The 16110-nt window shown below is 52.4% G+C and overlaps 1 protein-coding gene across 1 annotated transcript; it reads right to left on the bottom strand.

The window, feature by feature from the left end:
• Nucleotides 1–893: 893 nt before the first annotated feature.
• PRPF31 (pre-mRNA processing factor 31) lies at nt 894–16018 on the bottom strand. The gene is made up of 14 exons (XM_003406854.4): nt 15899–16018; nt 15040–15224; nt 14855–14915; nt 14296–14379; nt 12951–13048; nt 11733–11839; nt 10183–10352; nt 9311–9468; nt 6191–6280; nt 5271–5398; nt 5099–5171; nt 3154–3282; nt 2962–3060; nt 894–1139 (listed from the first exon to the last, which is right to left on the bottom strand). Exons 2-14 carry the CDS (start codon nt 15214–15216, stop codon nt 1014–1016), a joined length of 1500 nt encoding a protein of 499 aa, XP_003406902.1. The 5' UTR covers nt 15217–15224; nt 15899–16018; the 3' UTR covers nt 894–1013.
• Nucleotides 16019–16110: the final 92 nt, after the last annotated feature.

Here is a 16110-nt window from a genome sequence, read left to right as displayed (position 1 = left end):
GAACAATTCCACATTTTTTCACCACACAAAGATTCTGCCTCTAGGTATGCCTGGCACCTGTCTCTCTCCTAACCCCACAGCACCTCCCTATAGAATCAAAGCCTCTTTTCAAATTTACAATTCTTGATGGGTGGATCACCCAGTCAGCAAGGACAGCAGGAGTTTACTTCCTAATCTTAAGCACAAGTAAGCTCCTGCTTATCTTGCTAACTGGGTAATCAGCCCCTGCCTAGGGAAGTTCTACTCTGTCCTCCAGGGTTGCCAGGAGGCAGAATCGACTCGATGGCAATAGGGTGCTGGGCCCAGGTGGTGAGCTCAACGTTAAGAGCTTTCTGGGCATTACGTTGCACCCTCACAAGCGTCTGATGGTACAAGTGTTGATTATCACCATCTTTTATGGATGAGGAAATGGAGGTTTGGAAAAGCAAGGCCACCTGCCCAGGGGGTGACACCAGCTGAGGCCCACCAGCGTTGAATGTCTCACACTGGCCATACTGCATGGATATCAAAACGAACTGAAGTCCACCCAGGGCTTTAGAAACAGAGGGCTGTCCTATTCCTGGGCTCCCATGACGTGGATGTCCCAGCCAGGATTGGTCCAGGTGCCACCTTGATGGAACGCCCAAGCTCTTTCCCATAAAACCTTGTCACTTGGACTCCTCCTGGGTGTTTGACAAGTGAGCATTCTCTGAGGACAGATCCTGGTGGTTTTTAATTGCAGTTTTTCCAAAAGCATCTCCTTTCTCAGTTTAACAAAATGAAACAAAATACCAGGCAGGATGGAGACCACTTGTGCCCCCAAGTCGGGCAGCGCCCTCAGTTCTTGGGGAGACTGGTCCACACCTCTGCCGACCCCTCCCTGGACAGTCCCCGCACAACGGCCGGGGCAGGGGATGATGGGAGTGCAGGTTCTCCCTGCCAGGACCTCCCAACCCTGATCCCGACCCCTCAAAGAGGGCCTGGCCTCTGTGTCCCTTGGGTGGGTGGCTCCTGGGGGGGGGAGGGGCAGCTCCTCAGGTAGACATGATGCCACTCTTCTCGCTCTTGACCTTGAGGAACTCGGCCATGCTGGAGAAGTACTTCTGGTTGGCCTCAGCCACCTTCTTCTCGGCCGCCTGTGGGTTCACAATCTCCAAGCCCTAAGCAAGGGAAGAAGGAGATGGGACTGTGGGGAGACTGCCTGGAGTCTAACAGGGGCCTCTTGCCCCCACTCAGTAGGAGAATCATGAATCTTCAGAGCCCAACAGGCCTGTTTAAATGGATCTCAGGATTCGGGGGACATGAGAGTGGTTTACTTGTCCCCGTGTCCCCCACCTTGGAAGACTGAGTCAGAGGGTTGGGGGTGGGGGTGGGGCACTTGAGCATGTAAATGTTTAACACATTCCCCAGGTGATTCTAAAAACACCCAAGTCTGAGAATAGCTGATCATGTTCAGTTTCTGGATGAGAAAACAGAGTCCCAGAGCAAATTAACATCAGCACTGCCCACAATAACAAAGACCAATTTTGGGTGCTGATGACGTGGTCAGCACCGTCCTAAATATTTTCAATGCAGTCATTCTTAGCTTCTCATCGGGGCCCTCCCTGGCCACACCAACACTGAAACCTCCACTGATCTGCTTCCCTATCTCCCTTCTTTCTCTCTTTAGCAGTCAACAACCTCAAATATACTACAGTAAAACCTGCAAAAGCCAGAACTTGTGTAAGGTGGAGACCTGTCAGAGAAGGAAAAATCAAACACTTTCCACTAATAGAGGGTGACAGAAAAGTGGTAAGCCTGCACCCTGTCAAAGGCGCAAAACCTGCAAGACCCAGGAAAACAAGGCAGTCCTGTCGCATTCTGGCTCTCACAGGCTTCACCATATATGGAGTCCCTGCCAACCGAAAGTTTGGAGGTTCTGGTCCACCCAGAGGTGCCTTGTAAGAAAGTCCTGATGATCTACTTCCGGAAAGTCAGCCATGGAAAACCTCATGTAGCACAGTTCTATTCTGACACACATGGGTTGCCATGAGTTGCAATCAACCCAATGGCAACTGGTTTTTTAACAAGCAACATATTTTATTTATACGTCGCCTGCCTCCAGTAAACCCATGAGAATTGAGGCTTGTTGTCTGTTTTGCTCAGGACCATATCTCCAGCACCTTGAACAGTGCCTAGGACATCGTAGGTAGGTGCTCAACAAATACCTGCTGACTGAGTAAATGGGCTCATTATTCCTCAGTCATGTGAGAAAGAGTAGCCCTCTTTTATGGATGGGTACTCAGGACCATTCACCGCCTCTTGCCACTGCTGTCTTTGGGTGTTCACTCAGGGCCAGGAACCGTGCCATGCCCGTGTGCCACACCACAACAACCGTGTGAGGGTGCTACTCGCACGACACCTACTTTACTGGTTGTTGTTGTTAGTTGCCGTTGAGTCTATTCCGACTCATGGCAACCCATGTGTGCAGGATACGACTGTGCTCCATGATTTTTTGGATGTAGAGCACTAGGTCTTTCTTCTAAGGCACCTCAGAGTGAATTCAAACTACCAACCCATTGGTTACTAGCCAAGTGCTTAACCATCTGCGTCACCCAGGGACTCTTTTAGTATGTTAGGAGATAAATGCTATGGAAAAAAAGAAATAAGGAAGTAGGATGAGGAGATGTAGGAGATCAGGGTTCAGATTTTAAATTGGGTAGTTGTTAGTTGCCATCCAGGAGATCAAGACTTATGGCAGCCCCACGTGTGCAGAGTAGAACTGCTCCATAAGGTTTTCATGGCTGCAACCTTTCGGAAGCAGACGGCCAGGTCTTTCTTCCAAGGTGCCTCTGGGTGGGTTCAGACCACCAGCCTTTTGGTTAGTGGCCGAGCACTTAACCATTTGTACCATTCAGGGACTCCTGTAGTCCAGGTACAGAAGCAGAAGCCTGGGGAGGGGCAGCGAATTTCCAAGGAGGCTGGTGGGGGCTGGAGGAGTACCTGGAGTGGGGTGAAGGCCACGCTGGAGGCGGTTCCCGAAGAGCGGTCCCGGATGGTGGATTTGCCACCGTATACCACACTCTGCTTCTGCAGGGTCCGCTGAGGGGAGAGAGGAGGGGAGGGCAGGGGTTTGGGCCTGTCCACCCCAAGTGTCCACCTCACCCCCAGCCTCCACCTGGACCCAGCCCATACCTGCAGTGTCTTGGAGATCCTAGCTTTGGTGGCCTCGTTCACTTGTGTCTGCCGCACGCGCCCACTGCCCGATTTGCCCAGGTGGCCCAGGCTGAAGCCCAGGTCCTCCTGGTAGGCATCCTCCTCAATCTGGGGGGAGGGGGGAAATGTCCTGGAGATGAGTTACTGGGCCCCTTTCTCCACTAGCCACTTGGCCACCCCCACCAGCTGGAAGCCCAACTACAACTCACTCAGTCAACTGGTCCCAGAGCCACCCTCGATTACCCACACAGGTAACCCTTGCTTAGGGTTATCTGTGCACGTGAGCCATGCTGAGCCCTGGGGACCCTGTGCACTAGGGGGTGCTGGGGACCCAGCAAGAAGTCGAATACAGTTGCTGCTCCCTAAGCTACAGGTTGAGAGAGGCCATTTTCTCTTATACGTATGTGGAAGGGGGTTGTCAAGGACCAGGACAGGTTTCGGTGATGAGGTCTGAGCTAGGTCTTGCAGGACCAGTAAGATGCTTAGGTAAGAAAAGAAGACACCAGCAGGGTGAAGCATGGGGGTGGGAACCACGAAGGCTAATTATACGTGTGCACTTGGAGATGACCAGTGATAATGCGGACGGGCCTGATCCAATCAATCAAAGCCTTTAAGAGCAAACACTGAAGTTCCCTGGAGGGAAAGGAATTCTGCCTCAAGACTGTGATGAAGAAATCTTGCCAGAGTGTCCAGCCAGCCGCTTGCCCTGTGGATTTCAGACTCAAGACTCCAACATCAACTCTTACCTGAGTTTCCAGCCTGCCCTACAGATTTGGGACTCAAGACTGCTAGGATTTTCAGCCTGCAGCCTAACCTGTGGATTCTGGACTTGTCAGCCCCCATGATTCTGTCTCTCTCTCCCAAACACACGTTGCCATCAAGTCGATTCTGACTCATAGTGACCCTATAGGACAGAGTAAAACTGCCCCATAGGGTTTCCAAGGCTGTAAATCTTTATGGGAGCAGGCTGCCATATCTTTCTCCCACAGAGTGGCTGGTGGGTTCAAACTGCTGACCTTTTGGTTAGCAGTTGAGTGCTTTAACAACTATACCACCAGGTCTCCACACACACCCATCACCCCTATTGGTTCTCTTTCTCTGGTTCTGATACAGCAATGTGCAGATGGGCACAGCGAGGAGCCAGTCAAGCCGTAGAGCAGGACACACGAAAGGGCAGGGAGGGGAGAGAGGAGAGGCCAGCAGGCCAGATCCCAACTGTCCTCAGATGCCCGGCTGAGACACTCGGGCTGATGGAAGCCACAGGACGGCTTAGAGCCGGGGAGCGAGGTGGGCTCTGAATTGACTTTATAACTGTCTACATGACCTCTGGATATAAGAACCCCTTCAAATGGGACAGGAGTCCTTGGGTGGCGCAAATGGTGAATGCGCTTGGCTGCTAACCAAAAGTCTTAAGGCTCAAGTCCACCCGGAGATGCCTTGGAAGAAAGGCCTGGCACTCTGCTTCTGAAAGGTCACAGCCCTGAAAACCCTATGGAGCAGTCCTACTCTGCATATATGGAGTCACCATGAGTCGGAGTCGACCAGACAGGAACTGGTGGTAGCCCACACGCATATGCCCCCACTAAATGTTTTTTCTAGATTATGAATACTAGTTATAAAGTACTAGTTATATATTGGGAGGCCCTGAGTGGTACAAATGGTTAATGTGCTCGGCTGCTAACTGAAAGGTTGGAGAATCGAGTGCACCCAGAGGTACCTCAGAAGAAAGGCCTGACGATCTACTTCTAAAAAATCAGCCTTGGGGGCTGGATGAGTGAGAAGAGGAATGGCTGGATGCCAGGGAGGGGCCGGGATTATAGGATGGAGAGGAGGGATCGCAGCAGGAGACGCAGGACTGGTAGGGTGGGAAAGAGGACAACCAAGGCTTCCTGGTGGGAGCGTAGGTCAAAGAAAGGGATCTGACCTCTCCAAAGCTCATGCGGTTGGCCTGCTTGCGGATCTCCGTCAGCCCCAGCCGCTCTTTCATCTTGCGGTACCTGGAGACAAGTAGGAAGGCACCAGGGAGTCGGTGGCAAGGGTGTGAGCCCCATCCCTTCCTGACCCTCTCCTCTGCCGTTGGCCCCCTGGCCCCTCACCTGCGGCCGCCGCGCTTCTTCCGCTGCCCGTCCAGGGGTGCAGGCAGCGGCTTCACTTGCTTCACAGGCGGAGGCTCCTGCCATTTATCAAACTTGCGCTCAATCTCATCCTTCAGTTCATAGCCCACCTGGGGGAGGGGCGAGAGAAGAGGCTCCTGCAGCCCCTTACACAGGCCTTCCTTCATCCATCGGTCCTTCCGCCCACTTCCTCCTGAGCCTCTGGGCCCTCCTCCTCTCTGCCTCATCTCCTCTCAAGACTCCAGGTCCCACCTATGACCCAATGACTTTCAAACTCCCATAACGACCTCAGACCTCACCCCGAAGGTCTGGTCTACACAACAACCATCTACACAACCACTGAATATTTAACAGCCCCTTCAGACAGCACAGGAGTCCGTGGGTGGTGCAGACAGTCAATGCACTCAGCTGCTAACTGAAGGATTGGAGGTTCGAGTCTACTCAGAGTTGCCTCAAAAGGCCTGGCAATCTGCTTCTGAAAAGTCACGGCCTTGAAAACCCTATGGAGCATTCCTACTCTGCACACATGGGGTAGCCGTGACTTGGAAGAGGCTTGATGGCAACTAACAACAGGAGGTGTATGGAGTCCACGGGTGGTGTAAACTGCTAACCAAAGGTTGGAGGTTTGAGTCCACCTAAAGGCGCCTCACAAGGCCTAGCAATTTACTTCTGAAAAATCAGCCACTGAAACTGTGTGGTGCACAGTTCTACTCTGACACACATGGGGTTGCCATGAGTCAAGGTCAACTACATAGCAACTGGTTTCCCACTGGACACACTAGCCTTTGTCCTATCAAGTATTTATTCCTGGCCGGTTCCCTGCTCATGGCTCCCGCCAGAGAGACCACAGACTCACGTGGACAGATGGGACGGGCCCCCTCCCCTCCATCCTTGCCTCATACCTTCCCCTCTGTGCTCTCGTGGAAACTGTCCACGCGCGCTGCCAGCGTGCACTTGGCAGCCACCAGCCGGGCTGCTTTCCGCCGGAGGTCCTGGGGCAACAGAAAAGGGAGGTGGGACCTGGGTGACCCAGACAGACGGATGGACGGAAGGCATAATCACCACAGCAGCGGCTGCTCCTGGTCGTCAGAGCAGACTTGATCCCGGGACCTAGGAAGGAGGCTTTATAGCCATGCCTCCCCTAGTCCTCCCGCCAGCCCCGTGGGAGAAGTGCTCGTATCCCCACTTCATGGAAAGCAGAGGGAGAGCAGGGGTAGAGGGTGGGGCAGACACTTGCCCAGGCAACAGCGTTGTTCACTGACAGAGCTGGATTCCAATGTCAGCCTGTCTGTGACTCTGGAGCCCCAGCTCTTAACCACGCTGAGACTCCCTTGCAGACCTATGATGTCTATGGCCTGTGCCTGATCCAACCCTGAGACGTATGGAAGACACTCTCAAGCTGAGGAGGGGAGGCGCTTGGTGAGAAGCAATGGGAGGAACGGTGAGGCCCGATGTGCACCAGGGTCCCCTGAACTCATTTACTGCACACCACCCTCAGGGGGGTGAGGGTGGTGATGACAGGGATGACGGGGGGTGACGAGGTGGGTAATGGTGGGTAAAGAGGGGGGTAATCAGAGGGGTGATGAGGAATGAAAAGGGGGCTGAAGAGGGGTTACAAAGGGGATAATGGAGGTAATGAGGGGGATGACAGAGGGGGTGACATACAGTAGCAGGTATGTGTAGTAAAGGATTTAACTTTGCTCAAAAAGAGGTCAGGCCTTCACCCTCCACTCCTGGGAGGTGGTCTGTTTGCCTGGGGTAGCCAGAGAGTAACCATGTGATGGAAGGTGCAAGTTTGGGGTCATGCAGCCAACCATGTGGGAAATCAATTAACTAGTCATGCCTAACGGGGGAGCCGCAATAAAGCTCTGGACACAGAGGCTCGGGTGAGCGTCCCTGGCAGGCAGTACTACACGCATGCTGTCACACATCTATACAGGACAGTGATGTGTCCTGACTCCCGGAGGAGAGGACAACAGAAGCACTGCATTTGGACCCCTCCTGGACCCTGCTCCACGTGTCTCTTCCCTCTGTTGATTTTAATCTGTAGCAGTCAAGAAATCAAATGATGTACTGCACTGGGCAAATCAAATCAAAAGATGTCTTTAAAATGTTAAAAAGCAATGATGTCACTTTGAGGACTAAGGTGCAGCTAACCAAGCCATGGTATTTTCAATCACCTCACAAGCATGCGAAAGCTGGACAGTGAATAAGGAAGACCAAAGAAAAATTCATGCCTTTGAATTAAAGTGCTGGCAAAAAATATCGACTCTACTACGGACTGCCAAAAGAATGAACAAATCTGTCTCACAAGAAGTACAGCCAAAATGCTCCTTAGAAGTGAGGACGGCGAGACTTCATCTCACATACTTTAGACATGTTATCAGAAGGAACAAGTCCCTGGAGAAGAACATCATGCTTGGTGAAGTAGAGGGTCAGTGAAAAAGAGGAAGGTCCTCAACGAGATGGACTGACACGGTGGCTCCAACACTGGGCTCAAACACAGCAACGATCGTGAGGATGGTGCAGGACCAGGGGCAGTGTTCTGTTGTACACAGGGTTTCTATGAGTTGGAACCAACTCGACGGCACCTAACAACAGCATGACACCCATTCCCTGTAATAAATCGTAAACTGTGAGCATAATAGCTGTCAGTGAGCATGACAGCTGTCCATGAATTCAGTGAGTCCTTCTAGTGAACCACTGAACCTGAGCATGGTTTGGGGACGCCTCAGCCTTGTGAGCTGACACTGATAATGCTTACCATGTGCTGGGCCTGACCTTGGTGTTCCCCATACTCTGAGTCCCTGCCATACCCTGTGCAGGTGCTGTTCTCCCAATCTGCAAACGAAAAGACTGAGGCACAGCGCACTCACACGTCTTGCCCGAGGTCACCCAGTTGGTAGGTGGCGCTGCCAGAACTCCAGCACCTGCCCGCCTGGCTCCAGCATCCTTGTTGCAATGCCCCATGCCACCCTGTTCCCCAGGATCCTGATCACTGCTGTCACTTTCACAGGTGAGGGGCTGAGGTGCACAGCAGGGTGACAAACTCAGGCTCACGTGGTGTTATGGATTGAACTGCGTCCCCCCAAAACACGTGTTAGAATCTTAACCACTAAAAACCCATTGTCATCAAGTCAATTCCAACTCACAGCAATCCTGTAGGATGGAGCAGAACTGCCCCATAGGGTTTCCTAGGCTATAAATCTTTACAGAATCAGACTGCCACATCTTTCTCCTGAGGAGCGGCTGGTGGGTTCGAACCGCTGACTTTTCAATTATCAGCCGAGCGCTTAACCACTACACCACCAAGGCTCCATCCTAACTCCTATGCCTGTGGAAAGAAGACTTGGTGGCACAACAGTTAAGTGCTTGGCTGCTAACTGAAAAGTCAGCAGTTCGAACCCACCATCTGCTCCACAGGAGAAAGATGTGGCAGTCTGCTTCCATTAAGATTTACAGCCTAGAAAACCCTGCGGGGCAGTTCTACTCTATTGCTATGAGCAGAAAATCAACTCAAGGGCACTTAACAACAACCCACCCATGGATGTGTAATTCCACATGGCAGAGGGTTTTCTTTGTTACATTCAGGAGGCCATATCAGTATAGTATAGTGTGCCCCAAACCTAATCACTTCTGAGTTATGAAAAGTGCAGATGAAACAAGGACACAAGCACTAATGGGGGGAAGACAGATGCTATGTGGAGATCACCAAAGAACCGAGGCATGCCGGGGCTGGAGAAGCTGAAAGAAACAAGGACCTTACCCTAGAGCCGACAAAGAGGGAGCCTCCCCCTAAGCCAGTGCCCTCAATTAGGACTTCTAGCCTTCTAAACTGAGAGAAAGTAAATTTCCATTCGTTAAGCCACCCACTTGTGCTATTTCTATAATGGTAGCACTGGATAACTAAGACAGAGATTAACACACACGGCCTTTGGTGACCAGGCTGTTAGTGGCACAGTGGGCAAGGACAGACAAGGTGGAGGACGAAGGCTCACAGCACGAAGGGGTGGGTGGCTCACCGGGGGCAGGGACTGCACAATGTCGCTGTGGTAGATGTAGCCCGTGTGGGGCAGCACAGAGGTTGACGAGAAGCCGGAGAGCGTCTTGCGCTGGGCTCCAAGCAGCATGATGTTGCAGGCGGGCATCTTGGAGAGGTTGGTCAGGCCTCCAGCCACTCCTGCAGCAGGAGCGACAGGGAAGGGTCGGGTCAGGAGAACCATGGGGCATGCTTGGGGGCTTGCTGTGTGCTGTACACTTTAACTCAAGTTTGTGCTTGGATCCCTGATTTGAGGCGGCCTCGAGAGGCAGGTCAGATGTCCCATTTCAGAGGGGGAAATTCAGACATGGTTCAGATAGGGGAAGCCACGTGCCTGAGAGTCCTGGGGGCAGGGAGACCCAGCCACTTAAACAACACAGTCAGGATCAGCATCCCAGTCTTGCAGAGAAAATGGAGGCTCAGGGCTTGACTTTACAATCCTGAGGCCACCTCGAAGAATCCCACAGCAGAGCCAGGAGCTGCCTCAGATCTGCCCACCAAGGGAGGAGCCCTGCTCTTCCTGTGGCCACCCCACCTCCCTCCTTTACTGCCTGTTTGCCCCTAGCTGTGCTCATTATTTGGGGACAGAAACAAGGTCAGAGTTTGCATCCTTTTCTCTGCCTGTCGGCACGAAAAGCAGGCTATTCAGACTCTGTGAGCACAAGGAGAGACAACAGGCAAGAGCAAGAGAGACGCAGTGCTGGGGCCCCGGCCAAATACCCTGCTTTATAGAAAAAGGGCATGACTTGCCCGAGGTCACACAGCAAGTCAGGCTACCCCAGACACCACTGCAGGGGACAAACCATCACGGCGGGGGATGCTGCTCGACACCCATGCCCGGCCCCAAGGCCTCACCCATTATCTTGGCAGCAGTGGAAGCTCCGATGATGATGGAGAGGTTGGGCGCAATGAAGGACATGCGGGACTCCACGTACTCGTAGATGCGATGCTTGGAGGCGTTCAGCTCCAGGGCCATGTCGCAGGCCTCCTCCAGCCGCTCCAGCTCCTCCTCCGACAGCTGTTGCCTGTGGGGGGGCACGTGGTATGGGTGGGATGGACCCTGGCCACCCTCTCAGGTGTCCCATCTCACTGCTGTCAGATGCCCTACCCCTCAGTGTGTGTGCACACGTGCACGTGTGTGCATCTGCATGTATGTGCGCCTGTACATGTGTGCATTTGTGCACATGGACACAGACATACATGTATGCACGTGTATGCATGCATGTATAACTGTGTATATATGTGTGTATGCACATGTATTCCTGTGTGTGTTATGTGCAACACGTGTACGTGGGTTACAACCTGGCTGTATGCCCCAGGACAGATGACCTGGCTACCTTAGGCCTGGCCTCCCTCCTCTGTGATCCTGGCCAGTGGACCAGCGCCTTACACATAGCACCAAGAACCCAAAACCAAACCCAGTGCCATCGAGTTGATTCCGACTCATGGCGAACCCAGGTGTCACAGAGTAGGACTGAGTTCCATTGAATTTTCTTGGCTACACTCTTTAGTGAGGCACACTGCCAGGCATTTCTTCCATGGTACCACTGGGTGGATTCAAATCTCCAACCTGACACACAGCAGGAACCCCCCAAATACCTGACCGCTGGGTGGGGGCAGGGGCGGGGATGGACTGCAATTTTGAACAGGGGGCTCGGAAGGCAAGGGAGCAAGCCATGCAGATGCCGGGGGCACAGCATTCCAGCTGAGGAAACAGCAGATGCTTTAAGGCAGGTGCATGCCTGGCACACAGTAGTCACTTGGATCATTAGCCCATGGCCCTGTCCAATCACACACCCATTCTCCCATCCCCAAAAAGTGCAGACTGGGTGGTGTCGGCCTCTGTGTTATTTATGAGGCACACAGCAGTGAGCAAAACAGACAGAATCCCTGCCCACATGGGAACTTTCATTCTAACGGCGGGGGGGTGGGGGGGGCGCAGGGAAGACATACTGGGACCCAAAAAACCAATCCAGTTGCCGTCCAGTCAACTCCAACTCATGGCGACCCCGTGTGTGTCAGAGTTGAACTATGCTCCACAGGGTATTCAATGGCTATGACCTTTCGGAAGTAGATCACCAGGCCTTTCTTCCAAGATGCCTCTTCAACTGTCAACCTTTCGGCTAGCAGCTGAGAGTGTTAACCATCTGCACCACCCAGGGACTCCATACGAGGAACACTTGTAACTACATGTTTACTCTCTGCCTCACCCCTTGAGACTACAGGCTCCTTTCGGGTGAGATGGCTCCCTCATTCCCTGTGGGACCCTTCGAGCCCAGCTAAACACACGTAGAACAGAACTGAGCTGTCCTCCTGAGACTGAGACCCTAGAATCCCCAGACTGTCTTTGCCTGGTAGGTGGGTCTGAGGCAGGCTCTGGGTCCTTCTCCCTGCTGTGCACATACCCCTGGGTGGTGGAGGCGGTCACGCTGACTACCATGATGGTGGCGTTGGTCAGGATCTGCTGCAGGTTCTCATTGTTCTTGCACTTGTCCAGGCTGTTGCCCAGCTCCTGGGGGTGAGAGATGAGGAGACGGGCAGAGGACGGGGTGTGGAAACTGTCTTCACTCGAACCTGACCCCCTCTACTTAAATCCTCTATGGACTTGCCCATAGAATGCTGTTATGGGCTGAACTGTGTCCCCCAGAAAGATACGTTGAAGCCCTAACTCCTGTAGCTGCTGAATGTGGCCTTGTTTGGAGAATTAGGGTCTTTCTTTGCAGATATTGTCAGTTAAACACAACACACTGGAGTCGGGTGGGTCCTAATCCTGTACAATTGGTGTCTTATGAAAGAGGAGGACAGGCAAGGAAACAGTCACACACGGGAGGAGGAAGACGCAGCTACAAGCTAAGGGTTACCAGCAGCCGCCAGAGCCCTCAGAACGAATCAATATGGCCAATACCCTGATCTGGACTTCTAGCTTCTGAAAACTATAAGAGAATAAATTTCTGCTCTTTAAAGCCGCCCATGTTGTGGGATTGTACTACTGCAGCACAAGGAAACTAAAATCCCCAACCCTGAAGGTCCGGTTATGGATTTAACTGTGTTCCCCAAAAACACAAGTTGAAATCCTAACCCTTGTACCTGTAAATAATGTCCTTGAATGGTATAAAAGGTTGCACTCGATTACTAACCTAAAAAAGGAGAGCTGGTGGTACAATGGTTAAGTGCTCAGCTGCTAATCAAAAAGTTAGCAGTCTGAATCCACTGGCCACTTCACAGGAGGAACAACCTGGCAATCTGCTTCCATAAAGATTACAGCCTAGGAAACCCTATGGGGCACTTCTACTCTGTCATATAGGGTTGCCAGGAGTCAGAATCGACTTGACGGCACCTAACAACAACTAACCTAAAGGCTGGTGGTTCAAACCCACCCAGCAGAACCACAGAACGAAGGCATGGCAATCTGCTTTGGTAAAGGTTACAGCCAAGAACACCGTATGGGGCACAGTTGTATCCTGACACACACACAGTCGCGTGAGTCGGAATTAACTTCACGGCAACTGGTAAGGGGAGAAGCCAAGAGTGGGGCCCTGTCTCCCTTACAGGCTGGTGGCGGTCAAGAAGCCTCGGTTCTTCTGCAGCCCACTGTCCCCCTACCCCATTTCCCCTCCGCTCACCTTGACTGTGCGGATGTAATCCAGCGCATTGGGCACCAGGGACTCCAGCTCGGGGAATCGCTTCGAGTACTTATCCCGTATGAACTTATGGATGATGTCTAAGGCGCACAGGGAGAGGAGGGGTCTGGTGAGGCGGGGCAGGCTCTGCTGGTGTCCCAGCATCCGCTTCCCCTTTTTCTTTTAGGAACTGCGCCCCTGAGTTCTAGCTGGGTAGACGGACACCCAGGATGAAGGCTATATTTATCGGTTGCCCTTCATACTGCTGTTATCAGCTGCCAGCAAGTTGGCCCCTGACCCATGACGACCCATGCACGAAGGAACCAAACACTGCCCAGTCCTGAGCCATCCCCGTGATTGGTTGCAGATTGGACCATTGTGATCCATAGGGTTTTCATTGGCTGGATTTTGGAAGTACAATGCCTGGCCTTTCTTCCTAGTCTGTCTTAGTCTGGAAGCTCCGCTGAAACCTGTTCAGCACCACAGCAACATACCAGCCTCCGCTGGCAGATGGGTGGTGGCTGTGCATGAGGTGCATTGGCCAGGGACTGAACCCAGGTCTCCCAGAAGGAGGATGGTAATTCTACCACTGGGTCACCACTGTCTCGTGCCCTTAATGCCAGAGTGGCCACATGGGTTAATCCTGGTCCACAAGACATGGGCTGAAGCGACCTGTGTGATGTGCTTAGGGCCTGTAGGGAAGCATCTGATGGCAGGAAGCTTTAGGAAGCTGAGGTAACCTGAAGGACATTCTCTTTGTGGGATTGTTATAGAGGATATGAGTGAGCCACACCTGGCTACAGGGCTAACGGAGGTTCTAATCCTCTTTCCCGCCATGGTCTCCCGTGACTGGTTTCTTTTACTTAGGAGCTGGTAGACAGGACCTCTCCAGAATCTGCATCACACCCCTAATAACTGTGCCCTTCTCTCCTCTCCCATGCCTTGCTGGTAGGGACGTGGAGGTGCTGGCAGGAGGTGGAGCAGTCACCTTGGACCATGAAATACATGGCCAACCAACAAGTCAGAAGAGCCTGGGCTCCACAGGTGGTCAAGAAGCTGTGCAGGCTGGAATAGCTCACCTAGACTTTATGTGATCAGAAAAGCCACTTCCCTCTTGTCTAAGCCACCCTGTTACAACAGCAGAACCTGCATTCTAGCTAATATGAGGGGCTTGTGAAGCTGCCATTATGACGGGCTTGTGAACCTGCTAATACAAGAGGCTTGAGAGCAGAACCCTGGGAGAAGCCGGTGGAGGAAGTGGCCCAGGTTCCTGCCTGTCTCCCTCATTTGGGGATGAGGGAAGGTTTGGGGTCCACCGCCCTCCTCACTGGCCTCTCCTGGCACTCACTCAGTTCATTCTCGATCTCCACGGTCAGGTTGTTGGCGTCCACGATGACCCGGTATTCAGGGGCCGCCTCTACTGGGCCCATCACTGTGAAGACAAGATAGCGTGGGTGTGAGTGTGACTCTAAACACCCCCACTCCTCCACCGCAGGGAGACTGGGGTGAGCTGGAGGGAAGAAGCAGAATGGTAAACCAGAGGCCAAATTAGATTTTTTTAAACAACTTTTAGTGACAAGTAATTCACACACCATCAATCACCCACTTAAAGTGTGCAATTGAATGGTTTTTAGTACATTCACAGATACATACAACCATCACCACAGTCAATCTTAGAATACTTTTATTACGATGAAAAGAAACCCTGCACCCTTTAGCTATCGCCTCCCCCTGTTCTCCTCCTTCTACACCCAGACCTAAAACTAAAATCCAGTTACCATCAAGTCAATTCCAACTAGTGTGTGACCCCATGTGTGTCAGAGCAGAATTGCTCCATAGAGTTTTCATGCCACAAGCAGCAAGAGCCAAGGGGTCTGACAGGAGGGTGGACGGGGGAGAGAAATTACCTTCTGAAGCTTTGGCTTGCTTGCTTATATACTCCTCGATCTTCATCATGATCTCAGCAAACTGTGTGGGAGGGAAAGTAAGATCAGACGCCAGGAATCTTCACAAAGAAAGTGCTCCTGCCCCCATCGGCCCCTCCCGGGAACTTCTATTTAGAGTCTGCCTGCGAGCCTTGTGGCCTTCTCACCATCTTGCTGTCCCATAGCTTGGCGATGCTCTTGACTGAGTCCCCAGAAAGGTCCAGCTGTGTTTCCTCCTGCACATCCTCAATTGCTGGCTCCTCTTCTTCCTCCCCATAGCTTCCTCCTTCCTCCTCTTCAGCCGCCTCCTCGAGGTCAGCCAAGAGCTCGTCTGCCAGAGACATCCCGAGGCCTGTGGGCAGGAAAAGCAGAATTCCTTACAACCTTGCCCAGTCCAAATCCTTTCACATTGCTGGGAGGGGATTCTCCTCCAGGAGGCCCTGTTCCTTCTTTATCATCCCAGCACATAGGAAGGTGCCCTGATGATGCAACTGGGAAAAGGCTGGCAGTGTGAACCCACCACCCCTTCTGTGAGAGAAAAGACCTGGCGATCTGCTCCCATAAAGATTAAGGCCTAGGAAACCCTACGGGGCAGTTCTACTCTGAGTAGAACTGTGCGTCGTTATTGACTCCATGGCACACAACAAAATGCCTGTTCCCTCTCTACTTACCCAACACCTCCTCAGCCTTTAGGTCTCATTTTGCAACTATGAAATCACCTCCCTGAACCACACACCACACGCCCTGTGTGTCTTCTACCCCAAGGCACGTCATACATTTGTGATTACTTAAGTGACTACTTGATTAAGGCTACCTCCCAAGGCATTAAGCAAAGGCCTAAGTGGGCAGGGAACAATATTTGCTCCAACCATATTCCCAGGGCCATAGCATCGCAGGAGCACTTACCCAAAGAGCAATCTATAAAGAATCAAGCAACCTATAAACACCCGCTCCTCTCCTTCCACACTTCCTTCTCAAGACCCAGAAGTCTGGTCTCCCGCTTCCCCTCCTCTTCATCATACCTACCTTTTCTCTCCTCAAACGACTGTTTCTAAAAAACAAGCCTCCCAAGAGCGGTCGGCGCTCACTGATGACGTAGCACACTCGCGTTCTCGACAGCAAAGCTACCGTCTGTTTAGCCACCTACGGTGACGTTTCCCGCTGCGTTTTAAACAACAACTTTATTAGCAGCAGCAGCTGCGGGGCTCAGAAGGGGTAGAGCGGGAATGCGGGAAGGG

Source organism: Loxodonta africana, chromosome 11 (assembly GCF_030014295.1).
Source record: "Loxodonta africana isolate mLoxAfr1 chromosome 11, mLoxAfr1.hap2, whole genome shotgun sequence".
In the NCBI taxonomy this organism is placed as follows: Eukaryota; Metazoa; Chordata; class Mammalia; order Proboscidea; family Elephantidae; genus Loxodonta; species Loxodonta africana.
This window is presented reverse-complemented; position numbering and strand designations above follow the sequence as displayed.

What these genes read in the sequence shown, in the direction of transcription:
- PRPF31 (XM_003406854.4), bottom strand. Translation starts at nt 15,216, where the DNA reads ATGTCTCTGGCAGACGAGCTCTTGGCTGACCTCGAGGAGGCGGCTGAA. An exon ending in CACTGCTGCCAAGATAATGG is followed by an intron (nt 9,469 to 10,182) that starts GTGAGGCCTTGG and finishes CTCCTGCTGCAG; the next exon opens with GAGTGGCTGGAGGCCTGACC. An exon ending in ACCGCATGAGCTTTGGAGAG is followed by an intron (nt 3,283 to 5,098) that starts GTCAGATCCCTT and finishes CCCTCCCCCCAG; the next exon opens with ATTGAGGAGGATGCCTACCA.